This window comes from Triturus cristatus, chromosome 8, assembly GCF_964204655.1.
Source record: "Triturus cristatus chromosome 8, aTriCri1.1, whole genome shotgun sequence".
In the NCBI taxonomy this organism is placed as follows: domain Eukaryota; kingdom Metazoa; phylum Chordata; class Amphibia; order Caudata; family Salamandridae; genus Triturus; species Triturus cristatus.
This window is the reverse complement of record NC_140591.1, coordinates 396,049,436-396,062,619: the sequence shown is the minus strand read 5'-3', so window position 1 is coordinate 396,062,619 and position 13,184 is coordinate 396,049,436. Positions and strand designations below refer to the sequence as shown.

At 46.7% G+C, this 13,184-nt stretch overlaps 1 protein-coding gene across 1 annotated transcript in view; it reads right to left on the bottom strand.

Annotated features, from left to right (window-relative positions):
• Positions 1-13,184, bottom strand: part of COG6 (component of oligomeric golgi complex 6) — a 472,069-nt gene that overhangs the window by 362,019 nt on the left and 96,866 nt on the right. The window contains exon 4 of the mRNA XM_085621768.1: positions 678-736. Coding sequence (XP_085477894.1) covers positions 678-736 — 59 coding nt within the window. The remainder of the gene's footprint in view (positions 1-677; positions 737-13,184) is intronic.

Genomic DNA, 13,184 nt, shown 5'->3' with positions numbered 1-13,184 from the left:
TCCCCCTTCGCCCCCCGTTGAGGACCCTGCTCCGGCTCACTACATGAGAGTCTAGTGCTAAAAGGGATACTAAGTCCGCAGTTTGAGGGTCCATGGTATGGAGTTCTGGTTGATAGCGTTGGGACCCAGAAACCTCTAGCTGTCCTGGAAATACCCAACCAACTTTTCCACACATCACCTTACAAAAAAATGCCAGGCTTCCTCCTGTCCTTTGACTACAGGCAAAAATTTGGAAGGCATGTTTCGGTTTGCTCTGTATACCAAGTTTGGGGATTTGCAAAAGCACAATGCAAACAAATGTGGAGGAGTGAATATTTCACCACATATGGAAAGGAGACAATCTAATGTAATCAATGAGGTAACTAGAGATTTCAGGATGGGAGGTGCTTGTTTAGCATATGATCAAAGTTGAATTTTGGTACCTAACACTCTACGGAAGATAATGGAGGAAAACTGATGGTGGGAGGAAAACATATACTTATTTTCTGTTGGAAGAACAATACATTTGCTGTTTCGACAGAAACTATCCATGTATTATTTTGTCATTCCCTTTTACACACTAACAACTACTAGCTGTAATAAGGTAACTTCATTATGAGGTATTTTACAGTATGAGTTTTAGTATACATTACAGGCGAGATGCAAGCACAAGACTGAAATGAAATGGATGCACATACTTTTCAGCTTGAAGCTTTGTTGTTTTTACAATCAAATCTTGAGTCTGTTCTTTTGCCGCCTTAAAGAGAAGAACAAAAACATTACATTTGAATTAATATGTTCAAAACATCCAATGTTTTAAAAATGTTGATATCCTTTAAAAGTATTTTCAAACACGTATTTGTTTTAAATATATACAAGCCAACAATTATTCCTGCCGTAAATGTATTATTGACTATTTTTTGCAAAACGGATAATCAAATGACATTGTCTGCTTTCACTTTTGGTACTGTGATGTCAGCGCGCGGGCCACGCAGCATTTCACAATAAAGAAAATAACTAATTCAGGACATTATGGAAGCTCCTTTCATTCTAAGTTTCTTCGTTATTTGTTTTTTATAAATCCTACTGGTGTTTGCACCAGTAGGATTTTGTTTAGCAGTGCGCTTGACGAAACGTTCATGTCAAGCATACTACCGGGTAGTGTGGGGCAATGGGTCTTCACACTACCTGTGCAGTGTGCTTGACATGAACGGTTTGTTAAGTGTTTTTAAGGGGTGAAGGTAATCTACTGCTAGGGGAAGTTGGAGATATCATTAAGAATATCTGCAATAAGGATGAACTTCCTCACACACCTTTAATACTTGACACAGACTTTTCCTATTCCTTTTCCAGTGAAGAGCACTGGGTGGCTCCAGCATAAGCCACTTGGATTCATCTGAGCAATTCATCACCAAGAATACAAACAAAAACAATGTTCAAGCCCATCTTTGATGATGATCTGGGTTTCCCACACATTGGCCATTATATTCAATCCATGCAACTGCGACAATTAATAGATCTGACAACACCCCATTATCAGAAGCCTGGGGACCAGGTATGAACGACATGTTCAAGGATCCCCCTACACTGTTTGCCCTCGTCCAGACCACAAAGTGATTGTATGCTGTTCAACTCCACTAACACAACATTGCACTATGGAAATACGCTTGTTAGAAGAGGAGGGGATAACACAGACCCGTTGCCCCTAATCCCACTACTCCATAAACCGGACCTCCCACTGGGACAGCATTTAGGTAATGGTTAATGTAGGAAGATGGGTTCTGACCAATTTGACTCCCTGGGTTTTTAGCTTTTGGACTACCAGAGTTTTGGACTTTTACTGTGAGTGAGTTTCAGTGATTCTAACCCACTGTGTACTCTTTAAATGGATTAGGAGTGCTAGCCGCCAGTGCTAGGCTTTTAAAACAAGGTCCACTGCTGCACAGCTATGTTAAGGGGCTCTGAGTTGACTTCATGTGAACACGCGAGCACACCTGTGAACACATGCCAGTGGGTTGAAGGAGTGGAACTACCGTCCAGATCAGCCTGATAACTGTGCCCAGACAGACTGTTGCAGAAGGTACCATTCAGGTATTGGTACTGACCTGTTGTAGACTTTACCATGCGAGTAGGCATTCATAATGTAAGTTTGTAGTGCTTCACTGAAAAAGGTGTGAATTTTGATGTATTATATATCAGCTTTGCCACAGTGAGGCCTAGAGACTTGCACGATGCACCAAGTGCAGTTTCAATGTCACTTTTGTCGTACCTCATTCTGGCATTAGGGAAATTGTCAGATTTCTCTTACTAAGCTCCTAATTAGATTACTGGCTTTTGATACCCGTGCTGAACCACATTAATTACTCTGCTGGCCTGCCAGAGGATCAAAGAAAGAAAGCACAGAAAAGCGGTTGGACCTCTTTAGGGGACCAGCCTGGAGCAGGCATGCATAGCACTCCACTCCTTGAGCTTTGAGAACTCACCAGGGAAGGTCAAGGCCCCACATCCCAGGTGCTCCGGAGAGGATGGGGCACTTGTATCAAAAGGGATAGGAAGCAGCGAAAGGCAACATTTTAGAACAAAGATCAAAGCAATTTGTTGAGGCGATAACCTGCCTAGATAGAAGAAAATTGCCTCGGAGGGAAGTCGTGTACCACAGTGGCTATAGGCACTAATTTGAGGATTTGTCAATTGGAGCCCACAAGGGCAGGAGCACCATGGTGTGAGAAGGACACTAGGGGGCCTCCCAGGAGCAGCAGAGAGCCCCCTCCACAACCTTCACAGCCTCAGACTGACATTGCTGCATCTCCCAAGTCTCCCAGGTGCTTGAAATCGTGACGGGGGGAGAATTCTATACATGTTTTCAAGCACCCGTGGATCAGGAGCAGGCCATTCCAGGTCTAAGCAGTAATCACAGAGCCAGCTCGGAACAGAGACCAGCTTGGAGGTACAAGAAAGGTCCGAGGGGGGAAACTTAGTAAAAAACAAAGATAGATCATTCTTATGCGTAGACTAGTGGACTGCCTTATGGCAGAAGCAGAGCGCCTTGAAAATGTATCTCTTTTGAATAGGGAGTCATATATGTTGAGATGTGCACAGATACTCGAATATTCAGGGATGCTCTATACCAATCGAGCTACTGGATTCTGGATGAGTTGTGGTCTACGAATCACTTAGAAGGGAAGTCCTACAAACAAGATGTTACAGTACTCCAATCCGCTTATAATCAGCAATTGGATCAAGTGTTCCCTGAATGCTACAGGAATGAGTGGGAAGATTTTAGTTAGTATGTTTATGATACAGAGACAGGTGGAGGTACGTTTCTGGATGTGCACATCAAAAGACAAATTTGCATCCCTGGCAATGTCTATGTTGCTTCCGATCTCCCATTTTGTACCTGTGGTAACCAGTCAATACGTTTTTTGCTTTTTTGTAAACATTATCGTAATGAAAGGAAAAGGTTTATTATCCCCATTATGCATAAAATGAATTTTAAACAATGCCGTGTGGCCTTTTACTATTTGCAGTTATTGTCTGACCCCTTTACCGGTATATCGGTGGCATCTTTTCTTTTAACTGCTCTAAAAAAAGAGACGCTCAATCTGCTGAATCAATCTATTGCAATGTGCCCTTAATCAAGTATGAATTTTTATTATGAATTTGTAATTTGTATAACTACTGTATTTTAAAATGTACTGTACTGTAATGATGTGCAAAGTTTATATATGTAGTATACTTTTTATGCCTTCATTATGTTGGCGAAATAAAGTTATTCTGACTGGCATCAAAGAGGACTTCCATATAGAGAACATTAGTGCAAGGACTAGCTCCCAGACAAATTAGGCCTCCAAGTTAAAGACTGGTGGATCTGGTCCTTTCTACAGGGTCACCTCAAATGTTTGCCTTCCTTTTCTGAACCCATTTTTGTTAGCTTTTAGGACTTATTGATGCATTTGTTTTACCAGCTGACTAGTGGGAAGGAGCTTGTGATCTCTCTGGAAAATATGGTAAAATTAGCATACGCTCGATTAAATTAAATCTACCACTCATAAGCCCCTAGTATATGGTATTACATGTACTTAGGGCCTATAAATTAAATGCTACAAGCGGGCTGTAGCATTCACTGTGCCACCCCTTAAAGTAACCTTTTACAACATGAATCAAGCCTGCCACTGCAACCTGTAGTGCACTTTTTAGCTGTCATTTCAATCTAGCAAAGTAAACCTTTTGCCAAGCCTTTCTTTCGATACTTAGAGGTCACCACTACGGTAGGTCCTAAAGCCTCATAGGGCAGGGTGCATGGTATTTAAAAAGTAGGACATGTGTACTGAGGTTTTACATGTCCTGGCTGTCAAAAACTCCTAAATCAGTTTTCACTACTAAAAGGGTATCTCTCCCATAGACTAACACTGGGTCATCTTATTACACTTAGTAAATGCTAACTTCAGATTGGGAGCAGAGCGATATGGTGTTTACATTCAAATTCTAATTTTAAATCTTTTTTGATGCTATAGTGGGATTTTAATTAACAAGTTTGAAAATACCAGTTTTAGAAAGCTGGTGTTTTCCTGTCTAAACCAACTGTGCCTTTCTGACAGTGTCCTGGGTCACCTAACTGTGAATGGGTTGTATATTGTGGGTTGTTGTAGGTTGTATATTACTTCCAGACAGTAAGACAAAGGAAGCCTAGGTGTAAGGGACGACCGTCTTGCTGACAGGATGGCTGGGAGGAGCTGTACCCTGCCCTGATTGCACTTCAAAGGACCCTGCCTGCACAATACACAAAGTAACCAGGCACCAGGCCTATCCTTGCCTTTGCCACCCTGAACAGTTTGGGGCCAAACCCAGAGGAAGGGGAAGAACAGGCATTTCCCCACACAAGGGCTTGCATCAAGTATAAATGTGGCATCTTCAGTACCCCTCTTCAGAACATTCCTGGGCCTGTTGAAGATTCAGAAGAAGTACTGTCCTGCTGACTGAGGAAGAGGCACTGACCCGCTGGCCTACTTGCCTCAAACCTAGGCTAGCCAAAGTGACTCCAAGGATAAGCTGGCTGATCTCCTGTGTGTGTTCAGGGGCACAACAAGCTTTCAGAGGGCTCTCTGCAACAGCCCAGATGACCAGCAGTAACTGGACCTGCCTGATTACTGTTGCTGTCCTCTGCTGGAGTGACACCTAATCACCAAAAGGTGCCCCCCAGGTCCTGGACTCCTGCCTAGCATCTGTGTATAATTCCTCCTAAAGAAAAGGTGAAAATACAGAAATGTTGGGCTATTCATGACCCCAAAGTGACCACTTTAAGCAGGGTATCCACAGTCCGCAATGACTGCTAACAGGAAGTTCCAGCAGGACTTGCTCTTCAAGCCAACAACGATCGTACGTGACGACCGGCAAGGCAGTCCTGCACTTTGCACAGTCCGCAATGATCGCCCGAGCAAAGCTTGAGAGATGACTGGCTCTACGCGCTACAGCGACAACCAAACAACACTCTACCTGCTTTTCGTGCTGGCAGCTACCTTCTAACACCACCGGCAATGCAAAATGAACTCTTCATGCACACTTTTAGAAGGTAAGTCGTCAGCTGGACTAGTCTAGTCACTGTATTCAAGCCATGCTCCATCACAGTTGGCCTGAACTTGTGACTTTCCTCAGGTCCAGCGTAAGCAGATATTAATAAGATCATGTCTAACATAGATGTGATCGAATGTATCTACTGTCTGATGGGTATATCAGCAAGAAGAGAGACACATATTTGCCTGTTTCGTTTTTAATAAAATCAGGACTCTCCAACAACTGGCAATGAGATTCTGTAATTTTTATACTTTGAAAAAAAACTGGGGCGGGGCGTGGCCAACCACCAGAGAAAATTGCCGCACTCTAATGCGGCTCCGGCTCGGTTCCCCCTTTATCCCCGTAAATCCGTGTATTATCCGCAACAAATAGAGCGTGTAAATGCCAGAATCGTAACTACGGAAGTCGACAGCTGCAGCTCGAAACTCGCAGGCTCCTACCTGAAGCCTGCAGCCTGCAGCCTGCTGCGATCTGCGGCCTGGTCCAGACCCTGCAGGCGAATACCATACGTCGGTGCGACCGTGGGAAGTGGCCGCGATCGGCACTGCAGACGGCGGCCCGACTGGAAGCTGGCGGCCCTTTGATCCACAGCATAGAGAACTGCGGGCGCCCATCACAGCGGAGCGGCAGGGTCCTGGAACTGTGAGGCGCTGACGGCGTGGGAGAGCGGTCTGTGGCTGACCAGAGACCTACTGCTGCGACATTGCGCATCAGCATGGCGGTGAGAGACGGTGGCGGACGATACTGAAGATCGGCGCCTTGTCCGAAATACTAGAATAAGTAAACACGAGCACAGCGATCGGCGAGTGCTCGGCACAGCAAAGCAGACACGGCCAGAACAATGTATGAGCTGCAAGTGTGGAAGCGCCAGTAAGTGCTGCACAGTTATACCCCATGTTGGGAGAAGCTGCCAGGATACAGGCGACCGGGGCCGCTGTCCCAGGTGGCGAAACGCTTAGCGGGACCCAGCCAAGCCTTACCAGTGGATCAGTGTCGGCGCGGGGCTGGCTCCATACGTATAGGCACATTATACCCAGCCTGCCAAACTCCGTCAGTGACTCCGCAGTTAAGGGACGCGACCGAACGTGCACAGCACTTAGCTTAATGATACCTAATTCCTGGTGTGAGGCGTGACCCTCCGAACAACGCGATTTATGGCCGCTTATGTCAGTGAGGCACGACTTGGGGCTAGGACTGTATGAGTGGTTGAAGACACCACCACTGTAGATCATAGACACCTACCTAACCACCTGGAAATACATATCCATGAACCACGCATAGTTCAGCGGCTGCGAACGGTGGCATGACGCTGCACGGTCCTCTAAAAGGTGCTGCCCCTGCCTGTGATGGACAGCTGAAAGACCGGAAAGGGGGTGAGCCCAGTAGGGTAAGCCAACAGGCCGACGGGTGAAGACACCGGTTAGGCGGTGGTGAGGCCCCCAAGCCCCCCTTTCTCGTTTTGTACACCACCAAGTTATAGCATCCCACAAACTATACCATGTCTGGCAACAGAGGAAACCACACCAGCCTAAATTGGACAAGATGGCATGGCTCAAGAATCAAGACAGACCCGTAGTAAAGGTAGATATGACAACTATAACCCACGATCAGCTCCCAGCGCAACCAGCTTCCATGCTACCGGATATCCTCACGGCAGTCGCGGCGGTACGAACCTCAATTGAATCACGGATTGATTCCGTCTCTATTGAAGTCACCCTTATCAGAGTGAATTTTCGTAAAATGAACGATCGTATGGCGTAAGTGGAAGAAAGCACACAGGCCCTAGCTACCACCTTTAAAGGCTTAGAGAAACAAGTCCAGGACCTACAAGCTACCACTCGAGCCCTATCGGACCAACTCGATGATTACGAAGGCAGGGCCAGGAGAAATAACATTAAAATTATTGGAGTCCTAGAGAAAGCGGAGGGCCCTGCCATAGACCTATTCATGGAGGACTTAGTCACACACAGGCTACAGCCCAAGACGCTCTCCAAGTATTTCTCCATTGAACGTGCACACCGAGTACCGGAAGGCAGACCTAAACCAGGACCACCTCCCAGACCCATACTGGCTCGAGTGTTTAATGTTCGTGATAGAGATGTGATTTTGCAAACTGTGTGTTGTGCTCCTCCACTTAAAATCGATAACAGCACCATTCTCTTCTTCCCCGACTTCACGATAAAGGTAAAATGACAGCATAGAAGCTTCCTTGAAGGCCCTGAGGGAAAGGGACCTCCCATTTGCAATGCTATTACCTGCGAGACTCAGGGTGGAGGTGAAAGGCACAGCATGGTTCTTCACGGAGCCAGAAGCAGCATGGGAATGGTTGGACGGCTGGAGGCAAGTTGGGGACCCGAATAATTCAGACAGACGTCAGCGACGGATGGTGAAAAATCGTAATGGGTCTACATCAGATCATGAAGAGAGCGATACCACGAACGCAGAACGAATAGAAAGTGGCCGGTCTAGACCGGCATGATGTTGTATGGCAAAGGCCAACACTAGAGACATATGTGAGAGAAAAAGCTGCGGCATGTGTGACCGTTGTGGACTCTGGCCTTGAGATGCTATCCTTGAACTCAGATAGAGCCTCATGCCCGCACGTGGATGAAGAATAGATGGAGTGACACCACGGAGCCGAACTGGTTAAGTACACAAACTGAAATGTTATGCTGACTGATTGATTATTATAAGTATACTCAAGATTGACGGGGGGGAAAATCGAGGCTTGTTGGTCCACATCTCCTCCGAAACTGAGATGGGTGGGCGACGGGCGCTCTGCAGTGTTGTGATGGCGAGTAGTTTGAAGCCCGTCTTGCGGGGACGCAGGGTTGGAGGGTTGGTCTGGGGAAGTTGAGTTTTTTTAATATTGTTTAAAAGCATCACAATGACTGTTGCTAGCTTACAGCACATACTAATCACTAGGTCACGACTGCCACAGTGGGTACATAATCTCTGTCGTCCACAAACTATGACTATCAGGTTTATGCGCATGAGATATTCACAGCTCTTCTATCTGCCGAAGACGAAGGGCCCACTGAAACCCCCGTGTGTACTATGACACTTACCAACGCCTCCAGTGCCATACGGCTTGAAGTGACATTGAATTTGCTCTCCTGTAATGTCAATGGCTTAAGAGATAGGATTAAGACGGGGTGGTGCTGCAGTACATCGAACAACAGGCCTCAGACATAATTCTATTACAGGAAATCCACCTCGTTGGGAATATTTGTACGGTGCTGGACAGATGGGGATATAAACTTCTTGTCCATGCGGGATTTACCACAGGCTCCCGAGGGGTAGGGGTACAAGTAAAGAAAAGCCTTCCATTTATAGTGACCCAGACACACAGAGATAATTATTATGGGCGCTTCTCTGGGATGTCGGGCACCTGGGAGGGTAGAAATATGAGTATCCTCGCGCTATATATCCCTCCTGCTCTTCACAATGTGGCCTTGCCGAAACTGAGCAGGTTACTTCTTGCCTTACCAGAAGGCGAAATAGTACTGGGTGGGGACCTTAATATGACGCTTTGTGATCAGGTGGATAGATACCCCCAAAAAGGCACTGGGACTGACAGATATATGGCGGGCGTCTCACCCACGAGCACGACAATACACCTACTACTGCGCTGCTCATAAAATCCACTCCCAAATTGACTACATATTAACTTTGGCTGACTCTATACACCAATTCACCGAAGTTCAACACTTAGCGAGGGGCATCTCTGACCATGCTCCCATACAGGCGCGATACACAATAAGTACTACCCCTACTCGGTGGACACTTCCGATTAGTCCTTGGTGTCTCCAAGTCCCACATATTAAGGATAATCTAATTAAGGACACAGACTATTACTTTAAGGAAAACGTGGGGACGGTCCAGTCCTCACAAATACTGTGGGAGGCCTACAAAGCTGTAAAAAGGCCCTCACTGTGCACCACAGGAAAGAGAAAGACAGGCAACTAGTCGAACTAGAGTGAGACATTCTCAAAAGAGAGCAGACACCAAGTGATACCTGAGATGGGAATGAAAATCATGCTCTGAACTCAAGAGGAAAGAATAGAGGGACCTAGCACATGAACTTGCCAGAGGTAAACACCGGGCCAAAGTATACAGGCTATATGAAAAAGGATATAGGGCTAGTAAGTTATTAGCATGGTTGGAGAGGAAAGAAAAGGCAGACCGCTGGATCAGAGTCATACATGGGCAGGACGGAACTTATCTACGAGACCTGCAACACATAGCAGACGGGTTCGCCGAATACTGTAAGCTACTTTACTCACCTGTCGCAACGGCTACCGTGGCAGAGGTGAAGGATATAATAGCCGCCATACAAATTCTCACACTGACCCATGATGACCAGCAACTGCTGGAAGAAGATATTACTGTCGAGGAAATCACTGCAGCCATACGTACAATTGGGAAAAGCCGGGAGACCAAATGGCCTCCCAATTGAACTCCTCAAAATAACGGCATCCAAGGTGGCACCCCACCTCTTTGAAGTGTACCATGAGAGGAAATCGGTATGGACGTTACCCAGAGACCAAAGACTGGCCTCTATTGCCATAATTCGTAAGGCGGGGAAGCCGGAGGAGGAATTCACTTCATACCGACCAATATCCTTATTAAATGCCAAAGCAAAAGTACTAGCCAAGGTGCTCGCCAATAGGCTGCGACCTTTAATTACAAAACTAGTCCACCCAGACCAGTCTGGGTTCATGCCTGGCCGCAACACGGCTATGAATATAGGCCGTTTGAATGGTGTGCTCGCTAGAAAATACACCATTAGTAAAAACGCAGCCATTCTTTCGTTGGTTGCACACATGGCTTTTGATACAGTCAAATGGCCATATATGATAGCAGTTCTCGAGTGTATGGGATTGGGGACGACCTATCTCGAATGGATTTAACTCCTGTATACGCAGCCACTTTCACAGGTGGTTGTCAATGGACATGTATCCACCACATTCACTCTGCGCCAAAGGAGGAGACAGGACTGCCAGCTGTCTCCCCTCATATTCGCTTTAGTGCTTGAGCCCCTTGCATATTAGATACGCCAGGACCCATTAATACGGGGGACTTAAATGGGCAAATGAATGGGAAGACAGAAAATTGCTCTACGCGGAACACATTCTATTGTACGTTGCCTCCCCTAGTGCATCAATCAACAGGATTCTCCAGATTTTCTTGGATCACGGCAAGTACTCGGGTACGCAATAAACTGGTCCAAATCGGTTGTTTACTAACTCCATGGACCAGCACCGACCCTCCCAGCTAATTGTGAGGCTACAATTGTGGAACATGGGTTTCGATATTTAGGCACATATGCAATGGCTGATCCATCGCTTTTCCATGACCGAAACCAGCTGGGCCCCTTGATGCGATTGCAGAGTGATGTTCGCCATTGGCGAACGCTGCCTATGTCATTGCTGGGTCGAGCTGCACTATTTAAAATTATGGCTCTGCCACGGCTTCTGTATGCGTTGCAAAATACTCCATATAACGTTCCCGAGACATATTTTAAATCAATTTATTTTTATTTTGAAGGTTTTATATAGTGTGGACAAGAACCTTGAGGGCCTACAACGCTACAACGCTTTACAACAAATAAAGGAAATAGAGGAAATAGTCTGAGGAAATAGACATAAACATACAAAAAAATGATTGCTTAAATTAGGTCAAACAACGGTAACTGTTCCAGCATAGCAAATATCTACAATCCTGCATCTAATAGTTCAAATGAATTTTGCAAGGAGAATCGATTTAACTTCGTTTTTATGGTTTAAATCTTTTATTGATTTTCAAACAGAGAAAAGGAAAACAGGACCTCCTGCTCCCGAAAGACAATGCAATACAGACAACAAGTGCCAGCAATGATAGCATTACCAAGTAAAATGCATGGAGCGGGTCTACAGGAGGGAACCCTCAGAAGAAGGAAAGGGAACCAAATAACAGAAACTCCCTACTCCCACCCCACCCCTTGTCCACAAACCATAAGAATAGGAGGAAGGAAAAATGCCAGATGTGTGTGAATCACCGTGGCCGTTGTGGGTTGCGCTTCTCAGGGATCTGTGTGTCCGCAAGGCGAAGGAGCCTGAGGTATCGGGGGCATGTCAGTTCCCGGAACTCCGTTGTGAGCAAGGTTAAGAAGGGACGCCACAGCTCTGGAAATTCGTCCCCTTTTCCCGCCAGCGTGAGGGTTAGTTTCTCCATACCCAGTACCATCCACAGTCGCTGTAGCCAACCCGAGTGTGAGGGAGCCCGGGGGGAGCGCCAGTGTGCCAGTATGTTCTGGGTGGCTGCCCCTAGGGCAATGGCGATGAGACGGCCTCTCCGGGATTTCAAGGGATATGTCAGCGGATTGGGCAGTCCAAGGAGGATGTATGCTGGAACGCGTGGGAGTTGTGTGTCAAGGTGAGTGTCTATGTCATCTAGAATTGTTGCCCAGTAGGGTTGGATTCGGTCACAAGACCACAAAAGGTGGTACAAGGTACCCACCTCCCCACAACCCCTCCAACAAAAATCGCTAATGTGAGGGTCAAAGCGATGGAGGCGCTCCGGTGTTTAATACCAATAGGTGGCAACCTTGGTCAGCGTCTCCGTGAGCCCTGCATGGTACGCCGAGTGTCGGCCCTGTAGTATATTCCGTCCCATTCTTTGTGGGATAAAGTTCTACCTAACTCCCGCTCCCATCGCGCTCGTCCAGCATTATATGTGAGGGTAGAGGCCGCAATTAGGTGTTTATAAAGATCAGAAATTAGTTTTTTTATCGGAAGATCGGGTAATCAGCCATTTCTCATATGGGGTTAAGAAGCGCTGGGCTCCGTATTTAATTTGTGGTTGAAGTGCCCAATGTCTGAGTTGTAGGTAGTGCATCCTATCTGTCTCCGGGACGCCATACTGTGATCTAATTTGTGGGAACGGAATAATGCCCTCTAGGTCAAATAGGTGTCCCAGGGACCGGCACGGGGTGAGGCGCCAACTTGTAAACGCCTTAGGGTCCAATCCTGGATTGAAATCGGGGTTATTAAACAGTGGGGTCATGGGGGAGGGGAATGTTGTCAACTCGTGTGCGATAGCGGTGCGGTCCCAGACCTCCATTATTGTACTTGTGATGTAAGATGCGTAGAGGTTGGGTGGTCTATGCTTCTTCCGAAGGAAGGGGATACCCTGCAGGGGCATTGCTGCAACCACCTGATCCTGGAACAACCAGTGTTTTTCGGATTCTAGGCGGTTCCATTCTACCAAATAGCGGAGCTGTGCCACGTAAAAGTAGAGCTGCAAGGCCGGTATGCCAACCCCCCCACGTTCCGGAGGCAGGACTGCAATCGCCTGCTGAAACAGAGGTTTGCGGCCTTGCCATATGAAGGGTGCTAAGTCTGACTGGGTTTGCTGAATCCAACCTGCGGGAGGGCGCAAAGGGAGGGTCTGGAAAAGGTAAAGGATCTGGGGAAGAATAGTCAAGAGAGAGATAATGTTTCCATCTACCTAATTCTCTGCGGATTTGAGTGCGGAGCCTGTCATAGTTAGCTGTGATGGTGGCTGGTATGGTGGGGCCTAGTTGCACCTCCAAGTAAGAGACTGTAGTGGCGGACCACTGGATAGGGTGCTCTTCCATTATGTGGGCTAAC